The sequence below is a fragment of the Misgurnus anguillicaudatus genome, chromosome 5, assembly GCF_027580225.2.
Source record: "Misgurnus anguillicaudatus chromosome 5, ASM2758022v2, whole genome shotgun sequence".
NCBI classification, from domain to species: domain Eukaryota; kingdom Metazoa; phylum Chordata; class Actinopteri; order Cypriniformes; family Cobitidae; genus Misgurnus; species Misgurnus anguillicaudatus.
Genome location: NC_073341.2, coordinates 9,941,585 through 9,967,165, shown reverse-complemented (window position 1 = coordinate 9,967,165; position 25,581 = coordinate 9,941,585). Strand labels below are relative to the sequence as shown.

Here is a 25,581-nt window from a genome sequence, read left to right as displayed (position 1 = left end):
AGGATTTGCTTTTGATCTGTTGAAATAAAAAAAGAGTTTTTGATGAGATAGTAGTGTATTATGGCAGGTGGTATCTGTGTAGTCATACTTGAATGTTCCTTCTCAGTCCAAGAATGCCATTTATGGAAACAAAGCAGTACAAACTTTATACTCATTATGTTTTGACGTCACAACCATGAGCACATTAACATGCCAGACAGTTCACACAGGACTTTTTATTATCCTTAAAGCTGTCAAAAAAACAGAACAGAATGTGCTTTTTGATGTGTAAAAGGTTTTTTAATAAACAAAAAAAAAATTATTATTAGTAACAGTAAGGTCATGTGTATTCTCAGGGAATACATAGACTGATACAATGTGCTGTAAGTTGTACTACACTGCAAAAAAAGGATTTTCAAGAAACAAAAATCTTAGTATTTTTGTCTTGTTTTCAGCTTTTTCTTGATGAGCAAAACGACTCAAGAAAATAAGTCTAGTTTTTAGACAAAAAATATTAAATTTAAGTGAAAAAAAAACATCTGCCAATGGGGTAAGCAAATTGAAAATGAATTTTTCTTGAATTTAGTGTTTAAGAAAAATGTTCAAAATGTTTTGCTTGCCCCATTGGCAGATTTTTTTTTTGCTTGTTTTATGCACAAAATCATGTAAATTTGATATTTTTGGTCTAAAAACTAGACTTATTTTCTTGGGTTGTTTTGCTTATCAAGAAAAAGCAGCTTAGTTTAAAATTTTGTAGATATTTTTACTGAAAACAAGACAAAAATACTAAAAATACTTAAAAAAATAATTTATTTGCAGTGTAGATAAGTGTTGTGTCAAATGTATCTTTAAAGTAAGGATTTCTCAGAAAAAAATATCAAAAAATTGTCCCAAGCTATCTTTAGGTACAAGTATGTATAAATTTAGTAAGCTACCTAAATGTACTGCTGAGGTACTAATATGCACTCTTTGGTACCAATCTGTCCCTCCGAGGTATTAACTCTTGCAAAGTGCAAAGTTGTACTTTTGAAAGGGTATTGTCCCATCACAGTCAGGGACCATATTCCTGACAGTGTACAAAAGCATACATAAACCCATCCATACACAATGATTCATTAATATTAATGGTTAGCTTGGTCAAGACTGTAAATTTAAAGGGGACATATAATAAAAATCAGATTTTTCCATGTTTAAGTGCTATAATTTGGTACCCATTGCTTCTATCAACCTAGAAAATGTAAAAAAAAAACACAAACCATTCTCTGCAAGCATGTGAAAAAATAAATCATTGAAATTTGGCTCCGTTGTGATGTCAGAAGGGGATATTTTTATAATAATACAGCCCCTTAATCTGCACTATCCAACCACGACACTGCTATTTAGTGCAGAGAGAGAGAGAAAAGATAATTGACAGCACAATTGAGTTTTAATTTCAACAAACCCCCATTATTGCGATCAGTGCATTTGCATTTTAAAGGACTAATAAATTATGATTAAAATATGTTTTTTTTTTAGCTACACATTTAGCTTCACATATGACACCAAAGATCTTGTGAAATGTCCCCTTTAATCAAAGCTTAATAGACATTTCTCAAAGGGTCCCTAGGCAATATAATAATAAAAATGTAATATTTACAGAGTTTGCGTTCTTTTTGTTTAAGTAGACTTGGCGTTGTTGTGCCACAGTGAAGGAAAACTTAATAAAATATACGACGGTTTTCATCATGCACTGCTTTGCCAGTCGTGTTTGTTTCTTTGGAAGTACAGAAGTCCTTTATGTCTCACTGCAGGCTATGATGGACAAACAAACTGTGATGTGTGTGTGTGTGTGTGTGTGTGTGTGTGTGTGTGTGTAGCTGGGGTTAGGGAGGTGTTGATGCACCTTTGCAGCCAGCAGTAGTTGCCAATGGTCTGATGAGCCACTATATATATGTGTGTGTGTATGTGTTTGTAAGTCTGTGTGTGTACAGTATGTGTGTGCTCAAGCGACCCCTGTCTGCACTGTGCAAAGTTCAAGGCAGATTTTCTGGAGCGAGCGGCTGGGTGCACAGTAATTAAAGAGTGTTTTTGCACCCACACAGTCTGTGGATGTTGGTTTGTGCATCTGTGTGTGTATACTGTGTGTGTGTGTTTTTAAGCAAGCTCTCAGCAGTCTCTCTCACTCTTTGACATATCACATGCCCTTTTAGAAAGAGATTATTTGATTGTGCGTGTTTTTCTGCAGACTTGATCCCACACACACCCTCCGAAGCAAACATACACTGAAAAAAATGACTTTTTCATGTAGTATTTTTGTCTATTTAGTACAAATATCTAAAAATCAATAAATCAAGATGCATTTTCTTGATGAGCAAAATTACCTAAAAAATAACTCTTATTTTTTTTAAATATCAATTTTAAGTGAAAAAGTAAAAAAAAGAAAGACCTGCCATTGGGGTCAAAATTTACTTGAGGTACATGTTTACAACAAAAAAAATGTTATTACCCCATTGGCAGATTTTTTTTTCTTTGTTTGTTTTTGCTTATTTTAAATCGACTTATATTAGATATTTTTTGTCTAAAAACTAGACATTTTGCTCATCAAGAAAGTGCTTGATTTAATTTAATTTTCTGAGAAAACCATTTTTTTGCAGTGTACCATGCAGACTATTCGTGACATTTTGATCGATTTCACTTTATGTTCTGTTTTGGTGCTTTGTGGGTTGAAGACCCTTTAAAAATCAAAATGGGTGTTTTCTGGTATTTGGATTAAATGTTTTGGTTTAAAACACATCTTGAGCTTTTTTGAAGTCCTGAAGTCATTCGATTAGGATTTAGTATTTCATTTTATTTAGGTTTCCTGCTATTGCTCACGTAGAAAAAGAGCTCACTATAAATACTTCACACTTTAAATAATATTTTTTTCTGTTTTTTAATACTGCATACACATTTCCTGCATTTTTGGTTGAATTTTAATAAAGAGACTGAGACAAATGTATATATGGTCCATTGCAAAAACAACAAATCTAATGGTGCCATGGTGACCTTAAGACTTTAGCACAGTACTGTATTTGCATTTCAATTTACTATTTCTGAAAGTAAGAATGTTCATCTACCCAATACCACTTGAAACCAACTGGGAAATAGTTGAAAATGGCATGGAAATCAGGAATTGGAATCATGGCTTGTGGCTGTGATGTAAACTAAGCTATTTATATAAAAAAAGATACACGACTTTTGGAAAAGTCCCACCCAAACTTCCTGTTTCAATAAGAAATGCATAAACAAAGAAAAAACCAAACCATAAACCAAAGTCAAGCTCTTTTAGCTACAAAAAACACAAAAAACACTAAATATTTGCTAGCACTTTAAATTGGACTTTTTTTTTTGGAAAAATAGGAGTATTTTTATAGTATTGTATATTCACATTCCTTGTGATTGAGATAATAATACTCTTTAGATTTTTTATGCATTTATTTTGTGTATGCCTTTGTCATCAATAAAATGAAATAAGCAATCAAATAAAATGTAATATATATATAATTAATGATGGTGCTAAACTTTTCCAGGTGCTGTTCGTATGTTGGACGGAGAGGAGGTGGTCCTCAGGCTATATCTATTGGGAAGAACTGTGACAAGTTTGGAATTGTGGTGCATGAGCTTGGTCATGTGATCGGATTCTGGCATGAGCACACGCGTCCCGACAGAGACGATCACGTCGGTATTATACGGGATAACATTCAGCCAGGTAGGAGAGATTTAAGAAAACAAAAAACAACTGACACTAACGCACGCTGACATTATCAAACAAGAGTTTGTTAGGTTGAGGTACATTATCAAATATTGTGTTCGAAGATTGCACAAGATCTGTTGTTTTTGAACTAGTAATATGCAGGAGCTGTGCAATACAGGCCAACTCAGGCAAAAAGCACGCAGGATTTTGTGCCAACTTTCAGAGAACTTAATCAGCTGTTACACCACATGCTTGGAACAACGTGGCCCATTTGCTAAAACAAATTCTTGGCTGCTGAGCTCAGCACAAATCCACCTGCAGATTTATTTCTCTTTTATAAAACTGTCCAAAATATTTGATTTAAAACACATGTTTCCAGATAACCGTGCGTAGACAATAGGAATCATTTACAATTGACACAAAATGTATTTTGACTCATAAAAAACTGTATAGGTGTTATTTGGTTTGATGTTTTGTAAGAGCCATATCATAGGCACTCCTTTTAAAGAAACATTCACAATTTGTAAGTATTAAAATGTAGTTTTAAATGAAAATAATAGCTGTACTGTTTGTAATAAAGTAAAGTAAAGTAAGTCGACTCCGGTCCGAATCCGCACCTGATCTGTACTGGAGCCACTGAATTTGGTGCAGATCCGGTTGTCTGATGTCTGGGTTTGGATGTCAAACATTAGTGGAACATGTCAATTTGCTAAACTACACCTGTGGTTACTTTTCTATGAAACTTGTGTAAATATAAAATAGACTGACATGCATCAAATTTGGTAAAAATCCCCATCAATTAAAAGTAATTGGTCATTTAGTCATCATCTGTCATCATCTTAAATCAGCCGTGGGTTAATTTGGCAACTAGGTAGCTGCACATGTACAGATTTGTCTGTGAAGCCAAACATTCTTTACACCTTTTAGCAGCACACCCCAGACAAATGCACAAAATACCCTTAAGTAATGAATAGACGTCTATGGAAGAAGAGATGTTATTACATCTTTAAAATGTGGCACAAACTGAGAGATAAATTTGCTTTAAAAAAGTCCGATAAGAGAGAAAATAAATATTCATAGATTTATTGTATTTGTCTGTTTTTCCTTCTTTCTTATGTTGCATATTTTTTAAGCGCAATACTTTAGTGCCTTTCAGAATAATTGCCAGCTAACAGGAAATATATGCTTGAGCTTTTTTAAGCCATGCTCACCACCCGTGAATCACTTGGGAACGTTCCCAGTGTACATATGTGCTCGAAATTTCCTAGAAAGAATACGAATAAAATAATAAAAAATAATAAAAAAATCTGTAAAATATAATACTGTAATAATAATTTATAGAAAAATGACTTACATGTACGTCACTAACTTGCAAGTATTTTAATTTCATCTCACAGGACAGGAGTACAACTTCCTGAAGATGGAGCCTGGTGAGGTGGACTCACTCGGAGAGGTCTATGATTTTGACAGCATCATGCACTATGCAAGAAACACGTTTTCCAGGTACGAACCTGCCCAGTATACAGTAGGTCTCTATGTCTTTTCATACTTCCAGTTATTCCATCATTTCCATCCTGTTTTTACTTTCACTTGTGTTTGGCGATGACAATGTTCTGTAGTCACTTTTAGTGGTGCTTACTTCAATCTTAGGTAATAAAGTCCCTGTGAATGTGACACATTTCAAAGTGAAACGGAATAACACGTGATGGAAAAAGTGGGCGTGGCTTGTGTTTTCCATTGTGCTTTGATTGGACATAGAAAAGTAGGCGTAAAAAAGTCGCAGACTGACAGTTGGAGGGGGCGGAGTTAACAGATGCTCCGCCCAAGCCGTCTAGCTGACGTCATCAGAGAATGATCGCCTTTTTTTAAGTTATGAAGGTTTAAATCAAAACAAACCAACTGCAGTTGAATTGATATTAATTGGAATGCACAACCAAAAAACGAGATTTCTGAACAATTAAAAAAACGGTGGTTATCTCGTTTTGCAACGAAACTCTTCAAGTACATTTTCAGATTTTGATTGAAGTTTATGAGGGCTCATGATTTTTTTTAAATTATGACTTACACAGATTTGACAAGTTAGATGTGCATTTTACAGAAAAATTATGAACACCCATAGAACATTTCTCAGCCAATCAGAATTCAACAGACCCATGATATAATTTTTTTATAATAAACACTGCAATATTACATAAAAAATACGAACTGTCAGTTTTTATTGTGACTTTAAAGCTCCCGTTCTTTCTGTGTTTTTGAAGCTTTGATTGTGTTTATAGTGTGCAATATAACGTGTTCATTTTTCACGTGTAAAAAGCACGGTATTTTTCACACAATATACTTTTTACTTACAATATAGCGCTGTTTGCAGTGTCCTCAAAACAGGCTGATGTCTTCTTTGTTCTATGAAGTCCCTCCTTCAGAAATACGTAACGAGTTCTGATTGTGTAGCTTGTTTAGTGTGTTGGGATTTCGATAGCAGCATTAGCATTGGATGCTTTAACATGTTTCATTAATTTTTTTTTTTGTATAAGTATGCAGTGTCATAGGTACATCTTTGACGTTCATTACAAACCAAACCGTTTGAAAATTGGTAGACAATTAAGCAACCATTAAAACTCAATGCTACGAGTGAGCGAGCGCCCCGTGGTAAGATGGCCGCCACATACTGACGTTCCACTCAATTGGCCAGCAGCGCGGGCGAGACATCTTGCTTTTATACATATCTATGATCATACCACTTTAGGTGCTTTATAGTAACTATGTAGAACTATAAGTGTAAACATTCATATTTTCAGATTTTTATTCACATTGTTGTGTAACTTCACTCTGCATCTGTATACATTTTTGGTACAGCACCAAATAACTAATGTGTCTTGTTTCTCATTTTCTCATTTTGTGGCGGTCACAAATCACACATACAGGCACTCACACACTTTTTTCCCTCAGTTGTCTCAGGGTGACCCTTTTAATGTGGCATCAGCACTCGTGAGATGTACATGGTTATCTAAGCATCTCTATTTCTGCTGATCTTTCACAACACAGCCATTATGCTTCTCACATACCAACCTGTACTCACGCAATCTAAGCGAGCCTGCATCTCTATGTGTGTGAGAGAGAGAGAGAGAGAAAGAGAGAAATAGAAAGCATAGCTTGATGAACTGATGTCTCTCTCTCTCTATGTCAGCTTAATTCATCTTCCTGTTTCTCCTTATGGTTTCTCTGGCACTGCCATGCGATGGGGCCAATAAACCCTGGCATGAGTTTAGGGATTAGGCATTATTCAGATTTAAACAGCTGCCACCAGATTTACCTTCACTACCCTGTGTCCTGCTTCTAGATATGATTAAAGAGAATCATCCTTTCATTTAGGGCGTGTATTCAGAAACATTGATGATTGTTATTTGTGGTAAATAGTTTTTTTAAAACTCAGTTCAATATTCAGTTTACACAGTTAAATTTTTTTATGCAAATAGTTTGGAAGTTGATATCCTGTTTATATCATGTATTGGTCCACAATTCACTGTATGTTATTGCAAAGGACAAAAATCTTTGTCTTTATAATGTTTTGGTTATTGAAATGTAGGAACTAAAACAAGCTAATAGCCAAAAAGCTTGATCTAGTTCATATTGAATCTACTACTGTTTTTGTATCTCGTGGCATGCAAGAACTTCAACTTAAATTTAGACCAGATGTGTTTTTTGTTTGCGTTAAGCGCTGTTGTGATGGTAAATGTTTGATCTTTTTTGTACCTGTGTCACTTTGCCCCGATGGACTGACTGACCTTTCGTCCCATCCATAAGCACACACACATTAAAACAATTTGTTTCGGTTTGTGACATCTGTAAACCAAACATAGACGTATGCTTTTATTTGACAGAATGGACCCTTTTATCACAGTCCCTCATGTGAACATGTAATGCTGGCCAGGTTTCTGTGAGATCATTAAAGATATCCTTTTTTTCTGCATTTTACTTGTTTTTTCGTAGAAATAAGTTTTTTTCATAGTTTGCATGAAAACTTCTAGGTAGTTTTCTTAATGGTAATATGTAATGGTATTTTTAAAACGTCAAGCCGCACAATGTGTAAGCCTATGTATGTTTTTATAGTAGGCAACAAAATATATAAGGAAGTAACATTGTACCAAAATATTAAGTAGACAATTTGAAGCAAAATAATAATAATAATAATAATGTATTTAATTTAATATAATAATAATAATAATATATTTATTTAATTTAACAATATTATTATTATTAATAATAATAATAATACAAATAATGTATTTGATTTAATAATAATAATAATAATAATAATAATTTATTTTATTTAATGTAATAATAATAATATTTAATTTAATTTAATTTAATTTAATTTAATTTAATTTAATTTAATTTAATTTAATTTAATTTAATTTAATTTAATTTAATTTAATTTAATTTAATTTAATTTAATTTAATTTAATTTAAGACATAGGAAATATATTAAATTATAATAAAAAAATAAAGCAATTCACAAATTATAAAGTATTTCAACACAATTTCATTCACTACTTTGTAACTACTTTCAATTTTAGTTTTAATGTCAAAAAAATCTGCCGATTTCAACCCATTGACGGTTAGAGGTGGGTTTAAGGGTGGACCTTCATGCTTTTTAACAATCATACGTTTTTGTACGGCCTGGCCCACCCAATCAGAGCCTTGGCCCACTCTGGCCCCTACACCACATAACAGCCAATCTTTTGGCCAAAAATCTGTAATGTTATACTTTATTAAAAGACGTGAGGATAATTCTTAAGCTAAACAGCATTTCAGATAAAAGTAACATTTTTAGTTTGTAACAAGTTTGTTTTAGTTGATGTAAATAGTTATTTTAAAAGAACTGCCCCTTTTTATCAAATCTAAAGTTACAAGATCTGTTAAGGAGTAAAAAAACAAATGCAAAAAAAAGAATGAAAAAATATATTTTTTTATATATTTAAAGTTACTAAATAGTTCCAAAATATGTAAAAAAATAATAATATTAAAAATGAAGAAAACACAACAATAACAAACAACCCTAACAATTATCTTAAATATATGATATTAAAACTATAGACATGTAAGATTAAAGCATTAAAGAACCCCCCCCCCAATCCGACCGGCCCACCTGAAGCATCACTTAGCCCACCTTTTATCTCATCTGGAGCCGGGCCTGATAGCAAATTACTATTTAGTTGGAACTACTTTAATCTGAGATACTTTAGCATCAGTAACGGATTGGTATCTTATTTGTTCTGTGGAGGAAGTCTTGGATGGTCCCTAGCTAAGTGAAGTAGGCTTATGGGATTTTCTGCTAATGGGATTTAAGAATGTTATTCCCATTTCATATGTTTATCAAAAGTTATCCCGAACAGTTTTGACAGGCCACAGCCAGCATTTCCCCGGAGTGAAAGTAACATGAGATGAGACACAAGCGAATGCACGGCCCTTATATGAGAACCATCTGTTTCCTTAGCTTTTGTTCTCGTTCTTTCTCATCTGGTCAATGAACCTCAACATATTTTTGAACAAATTGCTGTTTGTCCATGGCTGCAGGAAGCAAGGGCATATCTGGATTATACTGTATTTCAGTCCTCCACATGTAGCTTTATCATTGACAGGACCATTACTCAACAAATCCTGACTGTATACTGTAAACACCACAAGAGACAAGAAGGTCACATGTATCTCAATGCTGCTTTATTTAATGGTCACTAAAGTACAGCTCACACTTCTCTGCATTCAGACATAAAAGTGGGGATTTCTTAGATTCTAGGGAGTGGTAAATTTCTCGGATTTGCTGATCGGTTGTGAACACGAGAGCTGGACATTATCACATTTTCGGGATAATAAGCCAACCACAGGGATGTGGAGGCATTGCGAATTCTTATATGATTGTTACATGACTCCATTTTATTCTTGAGTACAGAGAAAGGCTCACTTATTTGATATTTAGTTTTGCAATTTTTGTTTGTACTGTCAGTTGATCTGAATATGCACAGCCTCCTTGAAGAAAATTCTCGTATCACTGAGCCATGTGCTGTCATCCAGTCAGACATAAACTGATAGATAGAGAAAGAGAGGCACTTTATTGGTGCCACAGGGGAAATCTAGATGCTAATGTCAGTTTTGCTTTTACATAGTCACATAAATAAGCCAAAATATCCTGTCTGATCAGACAAAAATGGTCCCTAGCTGTGACTGGGTCGGTACCCTTTCATAAAGTACACATTTGCACCCAAAGAATTCATATCAGTATGAATATCAGTATCAAAGGAAAATATTGGTATCAAGTGTATACATGTCTGTAACTAAATGGTACATAGTAGGATCTTTTTAAGAGCCGCCGGTGAATCCAAAACTGCATCATCAAATTTATTAAAAAAAAAATATATGGGTTGTGGAGCAGAAAGTTTTCTTTAAATAAAAAACTATTTTTATCAATTTACTCCAAAGCATGTGGGTAGATAAGTTTTTAAAATTTAGGCAAGACCGATTCGGCAAAAAGTCTAATTATATTACAAAACATAGTGTACTGCCCCAGGGACAGCTCGGGACCATTTTGAACGCGTGCCGTTTTTTTCTGACATTGTGCCATGGTCATTTTGTGCATTTAGATTAAACATTTTGAATCTAATGGCGCTTTACCATTCCATAGTACCCCACGGTTTAGTTTAGTTTGGGTCGGGTCAGCTCACTTTGGCGTGGTTGGCTTTTCCATCGAGTTTAGTATCACCTTGCAGTGGGAGGGATTATAGGCGTGTCTTTATATGTGCGCTGCCTACTGCTGTGACATCATACAAGTGAAAGCCTCGTTGTACATTCCCATACATTTATTTATTTCTCAGTCCACCACAAAATTAAATTTGGCCACCGCAAAGATGTTTGCACATTGTGTTTATCACTACCTCAGTCTCACATGACAGTTTCTGTACAAACATCCGTGGGGTCAGTCGACGCGCTCCGCTGAGCCTCATTGAAATTGAATTTAAGCATATATAATGTTGACGTGCTTGTCGCGAATTTCCGCCACAAACTGCAAGTCTGTGGAAAAAACTGTTATGGTGTCCCTGATTCTCAACCTGTGGATGTTTTTCATCGCTAAAAGGGAATTTGGGTACTTATAGCAGAGCACAGTTGACAACATGTTTACTCGAGACGGCAGAAGCTAGCATGAAGGTAAAGCTAATCTTTTACATTATAGCAATGACGCTGGTAGTGGTGATTCTCTCAGACCAATCAGTGATCTATGGTGTTTTCGCATCACGTTTGGTATCAGCTCGGGTCACTTGGAACCCCAACCGAGGTGGTACAAAAAAGTATCGGGTACTACGTACTGCACCCAGTGGAAAAGCTCCCAAAAGTAACCCGACCAAACTAAACCAAACCGTGGGGTACAATGCAATGAAAAAGCGCCATAATTGGCTAAAATATTTTTTTCTAGAAATGGCAGTTTCTTTGCTAGGACCAAGTACACGGAAAACTCCCGTGTGCCGGAAAACTCAAGGCCAGAGTTAAGTATAGCACAGGAGAGATGAAGAGCACATCCAGGGCATCCTCACAGATCATTTTACAGCAATCAATCATTATTAACTCTTTCCCTGCGAATAAACTCGTCAATTAAGAGGAAAGCTTCCCTGCCAATGACGAGTTTTTCCGGCAATCCGTATTTCCGATATTTTTCACCAGGTGGCGCTCTTACCCAACCCAGAAGTATTCCCTTAGGGCAAACAGTTCAAACTCCGTGTATTAGTGATGGCTGGGTCAGCGTTTTTTCCAACCCGCGGGTCCCGCTTTTATGAAATATTTGGCCCGCCCCGCACCACTGTATCTATTTTTACAACCTGCACTGCCCTGCACCCGCGACCATTAAAATAGACATACTAGACATTTGTAATGTAATAAAATAAAGTAATTTAACCTCATCAAAAAACCTAATAAAATATGAAAAAAAAATATTTTCAAATATTTAATATATGCTACAGGGAATTAGACGCAACATACATGATTTTTATTTTGTTTTTAATGACATGCCCCACAAAAATGTTACAATTTCTTTATCCGCCCGAACCAGACCTACGGGTTACGAGAAGACCCGCGCATCACTACTGTGTATGTTTTAAGGATCGCTCTGAATCTGATCTCCATCAAAGTCCTTCACAAAAATGCAATTACCTTGTATTATTGAAAAAAAAAACTACCCATATTTGAGAGGTGATAAAAAGAGAACAAATAAAGTAGGATGAAACTTTTTTGTTTGTTTGTTTAAAAGCAGGGGTTCTTTCATTTGATATATTTGCATGTTTATATATTTGAAGAAGGACATTTTCTGGAAGGCATTCAAGTTTTGATAAACTCATTAAAAAAATGCTGGCGCTGGCTGGCAACTTTTTTTTAAACACTGATGAGGAAAGAGTTAAGTGATTACTAGAGACTGTATGACTGTATTGACTTTAACATACAGTAAATTCCTCCCTTTCCTTCCATTTCTTTTCTGTTATACTCAAAACCGAAGTGTTTTATAACAGTCCCATTGCGATTGGCTGCTGTATTTGTTCGACTGTCCAGTTGTTTTATTTCCCGTCATGCCCTGCTGTGTTTGGAAAGCATTGGTGCTGTAAATCTCCATGGGAAGACATGGTCTTTGATTGCACTCGTATTGGGAGGTTTTAGTGACCTTCCTTTAGGTTTTTTTCCTAAACTTTTTCTCAGTGAGAAGCGAGTGGGTTCTCCTGGCTTTTCTCTTGTGCATGTTTTCCGACCTCGTCTCTTTTGTCTTCTGCCCCCCTGCCTAGTCAATGAGGTTTTTCTGTTCGAAACTGGTACTGGCGAGATGAGCCAAAAGCAAATAAAGAGCTAGCAGTATGTCTTCAGTGTGAGATGACATCAAACCAATGCTAGCACTAGCACTCACCCACACAGCTACTGTTCGGCTCGATACACACAGATTTACAACAAGAGTAAATCTCATGAAAACATGTGCACGTCACATTTCACTTTAAAGACTAAAGAAACTAAATCTGTCTAAGGACAACAATGATTTTTTTGCACATGTGACATCAGTCACATTTTCCTCCCGAATTCTCCTGTTTCTCTTATAATTATTGTAATATATCCAGACATTTTACCATAATAATGGTAATGATTGCGATTACTTTCAATAGTTATCCTCGTTGTATTCAGTGTTGTATCTTTTCTAGGACTTTACTTACAATCTTGTTTCACATGTACAGACTATGTACTTACTGTGTCACTGAAATTACTAGGTACCAGCTGTGAAACCTAAACCAAACCCATATTAAGTACATGTAGGTAGTACACTTTAAGTACACTGTAGGTGCACATGCTTTAAAATGAAGTGCAACCATATTTTTTTCCTCATTTTCTCTTTTTATTTTCGGGTTAAATTAGGCCTGGACATAAGATTTTAGCTCTGGTAGTTTGTGCCACATACGTGGACATCACATTTTTTTGTTTGAGCCGTTTTTATCTACATACACCATGGGTCCCCTTTCCCGATTAATCACATACAAAATAAAAGTTTGTGTTTGCGTAATATATTTATGTTATTGTGTAATTATTATGTTTATATAATAGTGCTGGGCAAAGATTAATCACAATTAGTCGCATTCAAAATAAAAGTGATTTTTAGCATAATATACAAGTGTGTGCTGTGTGTAATTATATATAATATATATATAAATGTAAAAAATATATGTGTGTTTAAATATACATAATAATTACACACACACGTATATTATGCAAAAATGTACTTTTATTTTGTATGCGATGAATCCCAATTAATCTTTGCCCAGGACTAAAATACACACATACATGTATACATTTAAGAAAAATGTTATTTATAAAAATAAAATGTATATATAATATAAAATATATCCAAATCTAAATATATATACATGTAAATGTTAAGTACGGACATGCATGTGAGTGTATTAATATATAAAAAATAATTGTATATATACACAGTGCACACACATATATAATGCAAAAACAAACTTTTATTTTGTATGCGATTAATCGCAATTAATCTTTTGACAGCCAACACGTTTAATTGCGGCTGAAGACGGCAGGGCTGTGGGCGCTTGCCAGCTTTTTCAGCTGAGCGCTTTGGTTGCTATTATACTTCTGCTTTGTTTATCAGTCATTGAACGATGTGCCGATCAGTCATCCTCCGCTGTGATTGGACAGGCGAGTGAGAAGTGACAAGCTGAGAGTTTCAATCAAAGTTGAAAATTTTTCAACTTTCTGCGCTCAGCATGGACAAAACTCTCCAGCTACTGCCGTTTTTAAAGAGTATGACACTTCCATTTGAAACAATTAAATAAACATCCGCCGGCGTAAACGCCTTGGTGTGCACGGACCCTTACATGGAAGTCGCCATCATGTTTCTACAGTAGCCCCAAACGGACAAACTGCTCTACAAATCGCGTTTTGTTACTACGTTGTCTCAGACGATGACATGTATGTCCTGTGGCGGCTACTGTTGCATAGTCTCTCTATGTATTTCGAAATTAATGTTGGTTGCAGCTCGCAATCTCACCGCTAGATACCACTAAAAACATGCCTACTATGCCCTAAAAGTATGCACTGTTTTTGTTGTGAGAAAGTATGGACATTTGAGTGCATTAACATCATTAATTCTAATTCTGCCTACTTATTTTCTGTATTACTGATATTATTTATGTATTTGAATTGGGACGCAGGGTATAACTTATAAAACCCCATTAAAACATATTAATAGGTTTTTATAAGGCATTATGCCTCCATTATAAAGCATTAGGAAAACCCTTATAATGCAGGCTTCATATCAAGTGTTACCCAAATCTTCTTCAGATTTCTTTCACATCAAGCTTGTAGTCGAGCTGAAAAGGCCATGCTGTCGTATTTGAACAGGCCTGCTGTTGACTGGACGGTTCCCATGGGAACGAACAAATGAACAGACCCTCACTGACCAACACCGAGTGAAAAGCAAGACATTAAACTAGCGAAAAGTGTCAACGTATGAAAAGAAGGGTGAGAAAAGAGGCAGGATTTTGATACTGAATCATTTTTCGTGAGACTACGTAAATGTTTATTTTTCAATCGTAGTACGCTAGAAACATTTGTTTATAGCTTAGATACAACCACATGTTCTCATGATGTCATGATGAAGTTTTAAGGACTGTGAGTACAGCATACTGTGTGTAGGTGTTGAATTCAAGGTCTCTGAAGAAATCATTTGCTGCGTCTCAGTTCGCCTACTTTTATTATTGTCCAAAGTATGTACTGTTTTTGTTATGGGAAAGTATATACATCTGAAGGCCTAGAAGAAGAGTACTGTATGCAAGTTCAGAAACACACTAACATGCAAAGCCTGAAGTATAGATTGTTGTTTTACACGCACGCAAGGGTACAAGCACAGTCGAATGCACATTTCTGCACGTTTACAAAAATACAGGTATGCATGTACTATTCTGATGACAAAATTTGCATCACGTGCACTCTCTGCTGACTTTCGCGTATGCGTAAAACTGAACTATCTCTTTAAGCATGCTCATTTTAAGGGGCATACACACCGAACGCAAATTCAACGATTTTGTGTGAGTAGATTACATACAAAATCAATGCAAAAACGCAAACTCGTGCGGGGTGATGCGAATGACGAAAAGTGAGCGCCGCCATTGCCACGAAAACATGCGCTATTTGCCCCAAACGCGTCTTCGCGCAAGTTGAAAATTGTCAACTCAAGTGAAAAATTCGCATGACACAAAGTTAAATCCCGCAAGTAATCTAGAGTGAGAAACACGCTGCTTCGCGTTTGGTGTGTATGCAGCATAACATACTACTATTTGGGACAATATAATCCAAGTTTGTTATTTGGGATGAATAGCATGCGAATTGTGAAAGGGATTGTTTTGTTCTTCTGTTTTCTGATTGTCTGCTTACAGTATAGTTGTTCAACATATATTGTATGTTATTGGGCCATCAGACACTTACACCACAGATGAGATGACCGCAATGACTTTCCAGTCTTTAACAAAAGTACAAGTTAAAAAAAGGTTTTGTATCTATAATGACAGCAATAATTTATTGGAATTGACATTGGACAGGCAATATTTAATCCACTCTTTTAATCTGTTGTATGACAAGGGTAATTTAAGTGCTTTACACGTTGTAAATTTGGCTGTCACTTCCAGACACTGACTCACAATTCATTGCATGCGAGTATCCAGACTTTTGACCATCAACATTAAGGGCCCTATTTTAACGATCTAAGTGCATTGTCTAAAGCGCACAGCGCAACGTCTAAATGGGCGTGTCCGAATCCACTTTTGCTAATTTAACGACGGAAAAATGGTTTGTGCGCCGAGCGCATGGTCGAAAAGGGTTGGTACAATTTTTTTAATGAGTAATGGGGGTATTTTGGGCATAACATGCAATAAACCAATGAGAGTCTCAGCTCTCATCCCCTTTATAAGCCTGTTGCGCTGGCGCTATGTCTAATCCCTATTTAGATGACGGACTTTGTAAACTGAAAAACTAAGCGAAGGAAGAAGATCCCCAGTTTAAGATTAATGTTAAAAGTTTTTCACTTGTATTGAATTTTTTTTTATTAAAACCTTTAAAACCCGTTTTCTTTTAGTCATATTAAGTACATGTAGGTAGTACACTTTAAGTACACTGTAGATGCACATGCTTTAAAATTAAGTGCAACCATATTTTTTTCCTCATTTTCTCTTTTTATTTTCGGGTTAAATTAGGCCTGGACATAAGATTTTAGCTCAGGTAGTTTGTGCGGTTTGTTAAAATGTGCTTCTGTTGTAGTAATCTCCATTCATTTATTTCACCATTCACCTCCTAACATCACATTTTTTTGTTTGAGCCGTTTTTATCTACATACACCATGGGTCCCCTTTCCCGATTAATCACATACAAAATAAAAGTTTGTGTTTGCGTAATATATTTATGTTATTGTGTAATTATTATGTATATATAATAGTGCTGGGCAAAGATTAATCACAATTAGTCGCATTCAAAATAAAAGTGATTTTTAGCATAATATACAAGTGTGTGCTGTGTGTAATTATATATATATATATATATATATATATATATATATGTAAAAAATATATGTGTGTTTAAATATACATAATAATTACACACACACGTATATTATGCAAAAATGTACTTTTATTTTGTATGCGATGAATCCCAATTAATCTTTGCCCAGAACTAAAATACACACATACATGTATACATTTAAGAAAAATGTTATTTATGTATAAAAATAAAATGTATATATAATATAAAATATATCCAAATCTAAATATATATACATGTAAATGTTAAGTACGGACATGCATGTGAGTGTATTAATATATAAAAAATAATTGTATATATACACAGTGCACACACATATATAATGCAAAAATAAACGTTTATTTTGTATGCGATTAATCGCAATTAATCTTTTGACAGCCAACACGTTTAATTGCGGCTGAAGACGGCAGGGCTGTGGGCGCTTGCCAGCTTTTTCAGCTGAGTGCTTTGGTTGCTATTATACTTCTGCTTTGTTTATCAGTCATTGAATGATGTGCCGATCATTCATCCTCCGCTGTGATTGGACAGGCGAGTGAGAAGTGACAAGCTGAGAGTTTCAATCAAAGTTGAAAAAAGCAGGCTTTTAATTGCTTTAAATGTATGGTCCAATATCATCAAGAAATAATTTACAAGTATGTAAGAAAAGGTTTCTACTCTAAAAATACTTTATTTGTAACAAATAGGAGATAAAGAATTTACAAACGCCTCTCCGCAAGGTTCAGCACTTGGACAGCGTCAGTTTTTTTTAAGCATTACTTAAAAATGTTTCTCATCTCACCATATCCACAGGTACAGAGTCATCATATACAATAAATCCGTGAGGTAGCATTTAAAAACATTTAAAAACAGATGCATTTGTTTAAAGCAAAGCATTTATTTACTTACCAGGCTGCAGGTGAAGCAGCTCTTTGCGCCTTCTAACGTCTCATAATTGGTCCTCATTTATGTCCAAGAGACTCAATAATAATCTTTTACATTCAATCCTTTAATCTTTCATATTTAAAAGCGTTTTTGTGCTGCGCATTCATGTATGTGCTGCGCATTCATGTATGCGCATTAATGTATGCGGGTAAGCAAAGCCGCGTTGTCGTCCCATTTAGGCACATATTACTAACGCGCTCTTTAAATAACAAAAAAACATATTGCACAATTGACTTTAGACCAGGTTTTTGTTGGTATATGGCGTAGTTTATTTTAGTTGCCTCAAAATAGCAACACGCCAACAATGCGCCTGAACAAACCTCGTTTTCAGACCAGAACACCCATGGGCGCAAATGGGGGCGCAAATGCATTTGCAATTTAAACAACACGGCGCTCAACGTGAAAATTATAATTGCGCAGGGTGGAAACTAGCAAAATACACTTGCGTCGCGCATTGCCCTGCATTGCGCCGGGTGTAAGATAGAGCCCTAAGTCTGACCGACATTGTTCAAGAACCTCCACTTATACAGAACCAGTGACTTATAAACACTGTTTGATTCCTTTTGGAAAAACATGCAAGTTAGGCAAATTGGAGATATCAAAATTGTCCCTCCCCCAACCTGTGTATGGATCAACTTGTCTGAATAAAACTTGTGTATGGATAAACTGGTTCTCATCATGAGTATAGCCGTAGATGCTGGAATGTCGTTAAGAAATAAAGGAAGAAGAAGAAGATTCCTATTGGATTGCTAAAAAACACTGTAGTAACAAAAATGTATAAAACCCTTGGTAAATATTCCTGCTAGGTCTTGGCCGACAACTTGGAATCGGGTCATTTGATGACCCTGTCTATCAGTAGCTGCGTTTCCACTACAGATTTGCGCGAAACTAGCGTTTTTCTTCCCGCGATAAGTCATTCCAAACATCACGTCGACTGATGTTGGTAGGTTTACTAACATCTCATCCACCGCACTATGCATTATTTTTAACCGAAGGAGACGAAAGAGTATTATCCAAACATTAATGCCAGTAAAAGCCCTTTACACTTAGGAGCAGCAACGTATAGGTGTTTCTTGGAGGTAATAGTACTATTATAAATCAAAAGAGATGTAGGAGTGTTATCCAGACATTATTGTCAAGGAAAGTCTCTTATACTTGGGAGCAGACGTATTTAGGTATTTCTGTGATATAAAAACTAGTAACAGCATTTCCCTAAAGCATTACGTGTGCATAAGACTTCTAGGTGTATGGGGACTTGATTTGAATAAGAATAATATTTAAAGGCCACCAAATATTTAATCCACCTATTATGTCAAATTTTACAAAATGTTAGTCTCTGATGTGCCCAAAATGTGTTTTAGCTCAAAATACACCACAGATCATTTATTATACTGTAGCATGTACAAAATGCCCCAATTTGGGTGGAAGCAAAACGTCCTGTTTTCGTGTCTGTACCTTTAAATGCTAATGAGCTACTGCTCCTTACTCCCTTACCAAAGTGAGCGCTTTCAGTTTAAATAGATCTGATTTCTGTAAATACAGTCTGAGACAATAGTATATTACTATTTGAGATATGGCGGACAGCGTACAACTCGCTGAGGGTGGAAATTATGGTAATGGTGGTTGTGGGGGGGAGCTTTATCAGTGTGATGTCATATTAACAAGAGAATCAAAACGGCATGTCTAATAAGACTGCTTTGGTTTAATGGGGATTAAAAAAGAAGGAGTAAGTGGATTTTCATTTTATTGTATGGTGGTTGTGTTCACACATAACCATGTAAAAAAACATGTAAAAGTGAATTTTGCATAATAGAAGTTCTTTATGTAAAAAGTTGTAATACTGCTCAGATGAAATATGTTACGCCAAGCTACATCACTGATTACTTTTTTTTTGCTTTGTGTTACAGAGGGATATTCCTGGATACCATTTTGCCGCGATATGACGTGAACGGAGTTCGTCCTCCGATCGGTCAAAGGACCAGATTAAGCAAAGGAGACATCGCACAGGCACGCAAACTTTACAAGTGTCCAAGTAAGACAATCAAACAATTAAGTTAAATTAATGTAACAAATGCAAAGGTACAGAAATTCAGTGATTTGAAAGGTCTTTCTGTACAAACATCAAACCACTGTCACATTCATAAAGAATAGATTGAGATAAACAAATGTGGGTCATAGGAAATTATAAGCTTATCTCTTGCATTGTGCAAACTTCACAAGTAGTAAAACTTCTCCTAAAGTGCGTTCTATGATTCACGTTGGAACAGCTAATGGATTTGGTGAACCATACATTACAGAGTACTTTAGCGTAACAAATACAGGGTTCTCAGATGTAGTTTGTCTTGTCTGGAAATAGCAGAGCATCCACAATTGATGTGGTACGGTATCTTGGCGACAGTCTCTGTGACTCCCAGCCTGAGGAAAGACACAGTAAACACAGGCCAAGCACAGGAAGTTCGCTATTTGCCTTCTTCTCCAGATAAAAAGGGAGTTGCTTTCTAGGATACGGCAAGTAAATGGAGTACAAGGGGTCAAGACATTTACAGAGTAAACTTGAAAGACATACCACCAGACTGCAATTGTAAACCTTACAACAATGTGTGAACGCATCCTAGCACTGCTAAAGGAATTTTAAAAAGCATTTAGTTCCACATGAAATCGATGCTCTTTATTTCTTTATAAAACGCATGTAAGATTGCATTTTAATACCAAGTTACTAACTAAAAACCATGCATACAGTACCACATTTTTTTTCATTTGTAAGCACATGTGCACAGACTTAAAAACGTATCAGTCCATGTCTACAAAGTCATTTTAAGGTGTACGAGATAACAAGTGGTTGTATTATACGTGTTTCGACTGTATGTTCACAGCCCTCAAATGAAATAAACATATGCAATAACATATTTACTATCTTACATTTTATAATTAATCACTCAGCCTCTCATCTTTGCTTTCGACGAGAACGTAAATTAAATAATTGATTTGACTAAATGACTGAAATGCACCCTAATGAATTAAATAAGTGAGCTATGGAGGATGTAAGCCTCATTTATAAATAGAGGTTTGATAAAAATATCAGAAGATGCTGATCAGAACATGTGTGCTAAAATGTGGCATTAAAATAATACAGATTATGAAAAATTAATTGTTAACAATGTGAGGAAAAATTAAGAGACCACTTCAGTTTTGACTTTAATCATCATCTCTAGATGTATTGTGACCATTTATGTCTAGCTTGGGAGTTGCATAAAGTCATCCAACAGCAAATGTAAAGACTGAGAGAATGATAAGACCCATAAAAGATGTGTCTAAAATTTATTTGAATTTTTCCTAAAATACATGTAAAAACTTTAGTATTTTGTTTTTGAGAAATGAATTTGAACTTGTTTTCTCTTCAGTATTGAAGATCAGAAAAAAATCATATTTTTGTCATTTTGACCATGTTTTCCCATTTCAATTATTAGTAAATAAATGCAAATAAATTTTTTTTTTTTTTTAAGATTTTGGCCGAAATGTTGTTGGTAGTTGACAGAATGAATCCAAAATTATAATTTTACTTAAAAACATATAAAAAGTACTAAAAATAAATCTAGAAAAACATTAAAATGGTCTCTTAGTTTTTTCCGCAGCTGTATATGACCCTGGACCACAAAACCAATCATAAGGGTCATTTTTTTAAATGATATTTATACAACATCTGAAGGCTGACGTATGATGTATGGTTTTGGCTGTGGTACAACTATCTGAAAATCTGGAATCTGAGGGTATCTGAGGATGTGTTGTCCAAATTAAGTCCTTAGTAACACATTACAAATGTATTTATGGTAGGAAATTTACAAAATATACATTTTTAATTGATATCCTAATGATTTTATGATTATTTTGAACCATACAATGTATTGTTGTTTATTGCTACAAATATACTCATGCAACTTAAGACACATTTATGAATAAAGATACCCACTGGCTCACTTTTAGAAGACTTTTCCAAATGCACATACAGTATTAATGCATAATATATTTCTTTGCATGTGCTTCATAACTTATTCATATGAATGTGTGTTCATGTGCACATTTGATATAATTAGTTTTGACAGTGTAAACATTTTCTAAATTATTCATATTAACATTTTGGATATTATCACATGTAGATCATCGCATGCAGGCTTGATAAATCACGTTTCTGGTCTCACTGTGCAGAATTCATCAATCCTTGTGCCTCAGAAGAAATCAAAGAATGTTTGTCTTGGAAATGCAATTACTTACTTCACTTCTAAAACATTTTTTGCTGTCATTAAATATTTCATTTTAATCTCAAATATTATAGAAGTTTAAATGGGTTGCCAAAGCGATTTCATGGTAACTTTTAAGCCTTTCCAAGTTCCCGTCAGATCAGTGACTTAATCTGAGATATGCCTTTAAAGGGGACATTTCACCTTTTAAAAATTTAAAATAAATCTTTGGTATATATGTGAAGTTTTAGCTTAAAATTTTATATAGATAATTTATTATAGCATGTTAAAATTGCCGCTTTGTAGGTGTGAGCAAAAATGTGCCATTTTTGGGTGTGTCCTTTAAAATGCAAATGAGTTGATCTCTGCACTAAATGGCTGTGGTGTGGTTGGATAGTGCAGATTAAGGGGCGGTATTATCCCCTTCTGACATCACAAGGGGAGCCACATTTCAATGATCTATTTTTTCACACACTTGCAGAGAATGGTTTATCAAAACTAAGTTACTGAGTTGATCTTCTACACATTTTCTAGGTTAATGGAAGCACTGGGGACCCAATTATAGCACTTAAACTTAAAAAAGTCTGATTTTCACTATATGTCCCCTTTAAGAAATCCACAAATAATTTCAGCTGTTGCTTGTGTTACACACATGGCCATCAGATGTTAAACATCTGGTTAAGGCTTATTGGAGGAAGCTGTGTCACATGACGTCGTATCTACGCATGTCAGCACGGGCGGATGATGTGGCCACACAGGGCAAAATTTAGAAAATCACATGGTGGAAAAAAAGGTGGAAGTGTTGCACGGCTTTCCCTGTGGCGTCTGTCACTTGCTGTGGCTTGCCAGGCCGCTTGTTAATGGTTTCAAACATTGAACCCACTCCACGCTTGGCATCAAGAATCTCTGCTCTTGCTATTATATTTTTACATGCGTAAAAGAAGGTACACTGATGCTTTCTAGTAAAAGATTTTAGTTGAAAAATTTCGTTTTTTAAAGGTGGATTCTACAAAATTATCAAAATGCTCAGGCAGTACCCTTTAGAAATGTCCCAATATGTAACATTTAGGCACAGATATATGTACATTGTACATGTACGTTTGTATACACCAATGAGTACTTTTGAGATACTGATATGCATCCTTTAGGTGCAAAGCTGTACTTTTTAAAAGGCTATGGATCCAGCGACAACTAGGGACCATTTTATATAGTGGGTAACATGTAATATTGTGGGGACAAATCCTATATTTAGCCACACCCTACAGTCATTGTGTTTTTAATGAATATTTTTAATCGAATACTGCAACATATCATTAAAGGGACACTTTAAATATTTGATTTTTACCGTTTTGGAATCAATTCAGTCGATCTCCAGGTGTGGCGATACCACTTTTAGCATAGCTTAGCATAATCCATTAAATCTGATTAGACCATTAGCATCGCGCTAAAAAATGACCAAAGCCTTTTGATATTTTTAAATTTATTGACTCTTCTGTAGTTCTGTAATGTTATTACGCAGTGCCTAAAAATAGTCCCCTTGGTTTTCTATTAATAGCAGGGGACTACTTTCGGGCACTGCGTAATATCATTGCGCCTGCTGCGGACATGGTATGGCAGCAAAGTCATTGAGTATTACACCAGAATGAGAGTATAGTCCTAGCCATATAGCCTTCATTTTCTGTTGGACTTAGTACACGATGTGACTACAGAAGAGTCAAGTTTTAAATAAGGAAATATCAGAACTCTTTGGTCATTTTTAGCGCAATGCTAATGGTCTAATCAGATTTAATAGATTATGCTAAGCTATGCTAAAAGTGGTACCGCCAGACCCAGAGATCAGCTGAATGGATTTCAAAATGGTAAAAATCAAATGTTTATCTCTAGGGGAGCTGGAAAATGAGAATATTTTCAAAAAAAAGTGGAGTGTCCCTTTAAGTTTGCACTTACAGTAGTAGGCTATAAACCAGTTCAAATGATGTAAACAACACTGGTCCAGAAAAACTTCCTGTTACAGTTTGTGACAGTTATTTTTTATTTAACATATATTATTATCTTTAAGATGTTTGTTTAACTTCAGTTAATTAAGGTTTATATGTTCTGTTGGTTTATTTTATCCCAACGTTTATCTAGAGTTAAAAACGGAAACGGGAAGTGCTTCTGGACCAGTGTTGTTTACATCTTTTGAAATGGTCTATACATTTTACATGGCATATCTTTCTCTCTTGTTCTGCTATATTAGGCAGGTGCGTATAATGAGACACAGATGAGGTTTATAACATAAAAGAGCACACGCTGTAAAAGAAAGTTTGCGTTTGTCTTTGCCCTCTGTGACCCACAGATATATACAAAGGGAACATACTGTACTGTGCCTCTGTGATTTTGTAGTACTGTTAATGTAGTTGAGCTCCTTATCTCCTCTCGACATGTTGATAGCTAATAAATTTAATGCTTTTCCATCTGTCTTCTTGTTAGGATGTGGAGACAGTTTGCAGGAGAGCAGTGGGAACTTCTCTTCTCCAGGGTTTCCTAATGGTTATTCAGCATACATGCACTGCATCTGGAGAATCTCTGTCACACCGGGAGAAAAGGTAAAACTAGCTAACTTTTTCTGTTTGAAAAACATATTACATTGTACATTACATTGTTAGAGTATAGCTTTATTGTAATTTCAACCTTGTACACAATGAAACGAAACAACATTTCTCTAGGATCAAGATGCTACCCAAGACAACACAAGACACAAACTTAAGGGAATGGTCTACTCATTTTCAATATTAAAATATGTTGCCTTGGCTGGGGGTTGTTGGTGCATCCCTCTGTCGTCTGTGTGCGTGCACGTGGGCGCTGGAGCGCGCTGCGGCGCTTCGGTGGCGTTTGGCTTGGCCCCATTCATTCAATGGTACCATTTAGAGATAAAGTTAGAAGTGACCAAACACATCAACATTTTACCTATTTAAGACGAGTAGTTATACGAGCAAGTTTGGTGGTACAAAATAAAACGTAGCGCTTTTCTAAGCGGATTTAAAAGAGGAACTATATTTTATGGCGTAATAGCACTTTTGTGAGTACTTCGACTCGGCGCAGTAACACCCTCCCTCTCCCATTATGAGAGTGAGAAGGGGAGCGGACTTTTTGGGCGAGTCGAAGTACTCCCAAAAGTGCTATTACGCCATAAAATATAGTTCCTCTTTTAAATCCGCTTAGAAAAGCGCTACGTTTTATTTTGTACCACCAAACTTGCTCGTATAACTACTCGTCTTAAATAGGAAAAACGTTGATGTGTTTGGTCACTTCTAACTTTATCTCTAAATGGTACCATTAAATGAATGGGGCTAAGCTAAATGCTATCGAAGCGTCGCAGCGCGCTCCAGCGCTTACGTGCACGCACACAGATGATAGAGGGATGTATCAACAATTCTTAGTTAAGGTAATAACATATTTTAATATTGAAAATGAGTAGACTATTCCTTTAACTGTATGCACTTAAATAAACTTAACTTTAAATAAAGTTATTTTTAAAAGACAAAAAAAGGCCTTAACAATAAACTAAGCCAATAAAGTAAAAGATATACATAGAGTTATGTAACAGTCAGCCCATATTGCTGCTAGTTAGTT

At 35.3% G+C, this 25,581-nt stretch overlaps 1 protein-coding gene across 2 annotated transcripts in view; it reads left to right on the top strand.

Moving 5' to 3' along the window:
* The window catches only part of bmp1a (bone morphogenetic protein 1a), an 89,748-nt gene that overhangs the window by 33,253 nt on the left and 30,914 nt on the right, over positions 1 to 25,581 (top strand). For both annotated transcript variants that reach the window (XM_055167360.2, XM_055167361.2), the window contains exons 5-8: positions 3,528 to 3,706; positions 5,089 to 5,194; positions 19,639 to 19,763; positions 24,439 to 24,554. In XM_055167360.2, coding sequence (XP_055023335.2) covers positions 3,528 to 3,706; positions 5,089 to 5,194; positions 19,639 to 19,763; positions 24,439 to 24,554 — 526 coding nt within the window. The remainder of the gene's footprint in view (positions 1 to 3,527; positions 3,707 to 5,088; positions 5,195 to 19,638; positions 19,764 to 24,438; positions 24,555 to 25,581) is intronic.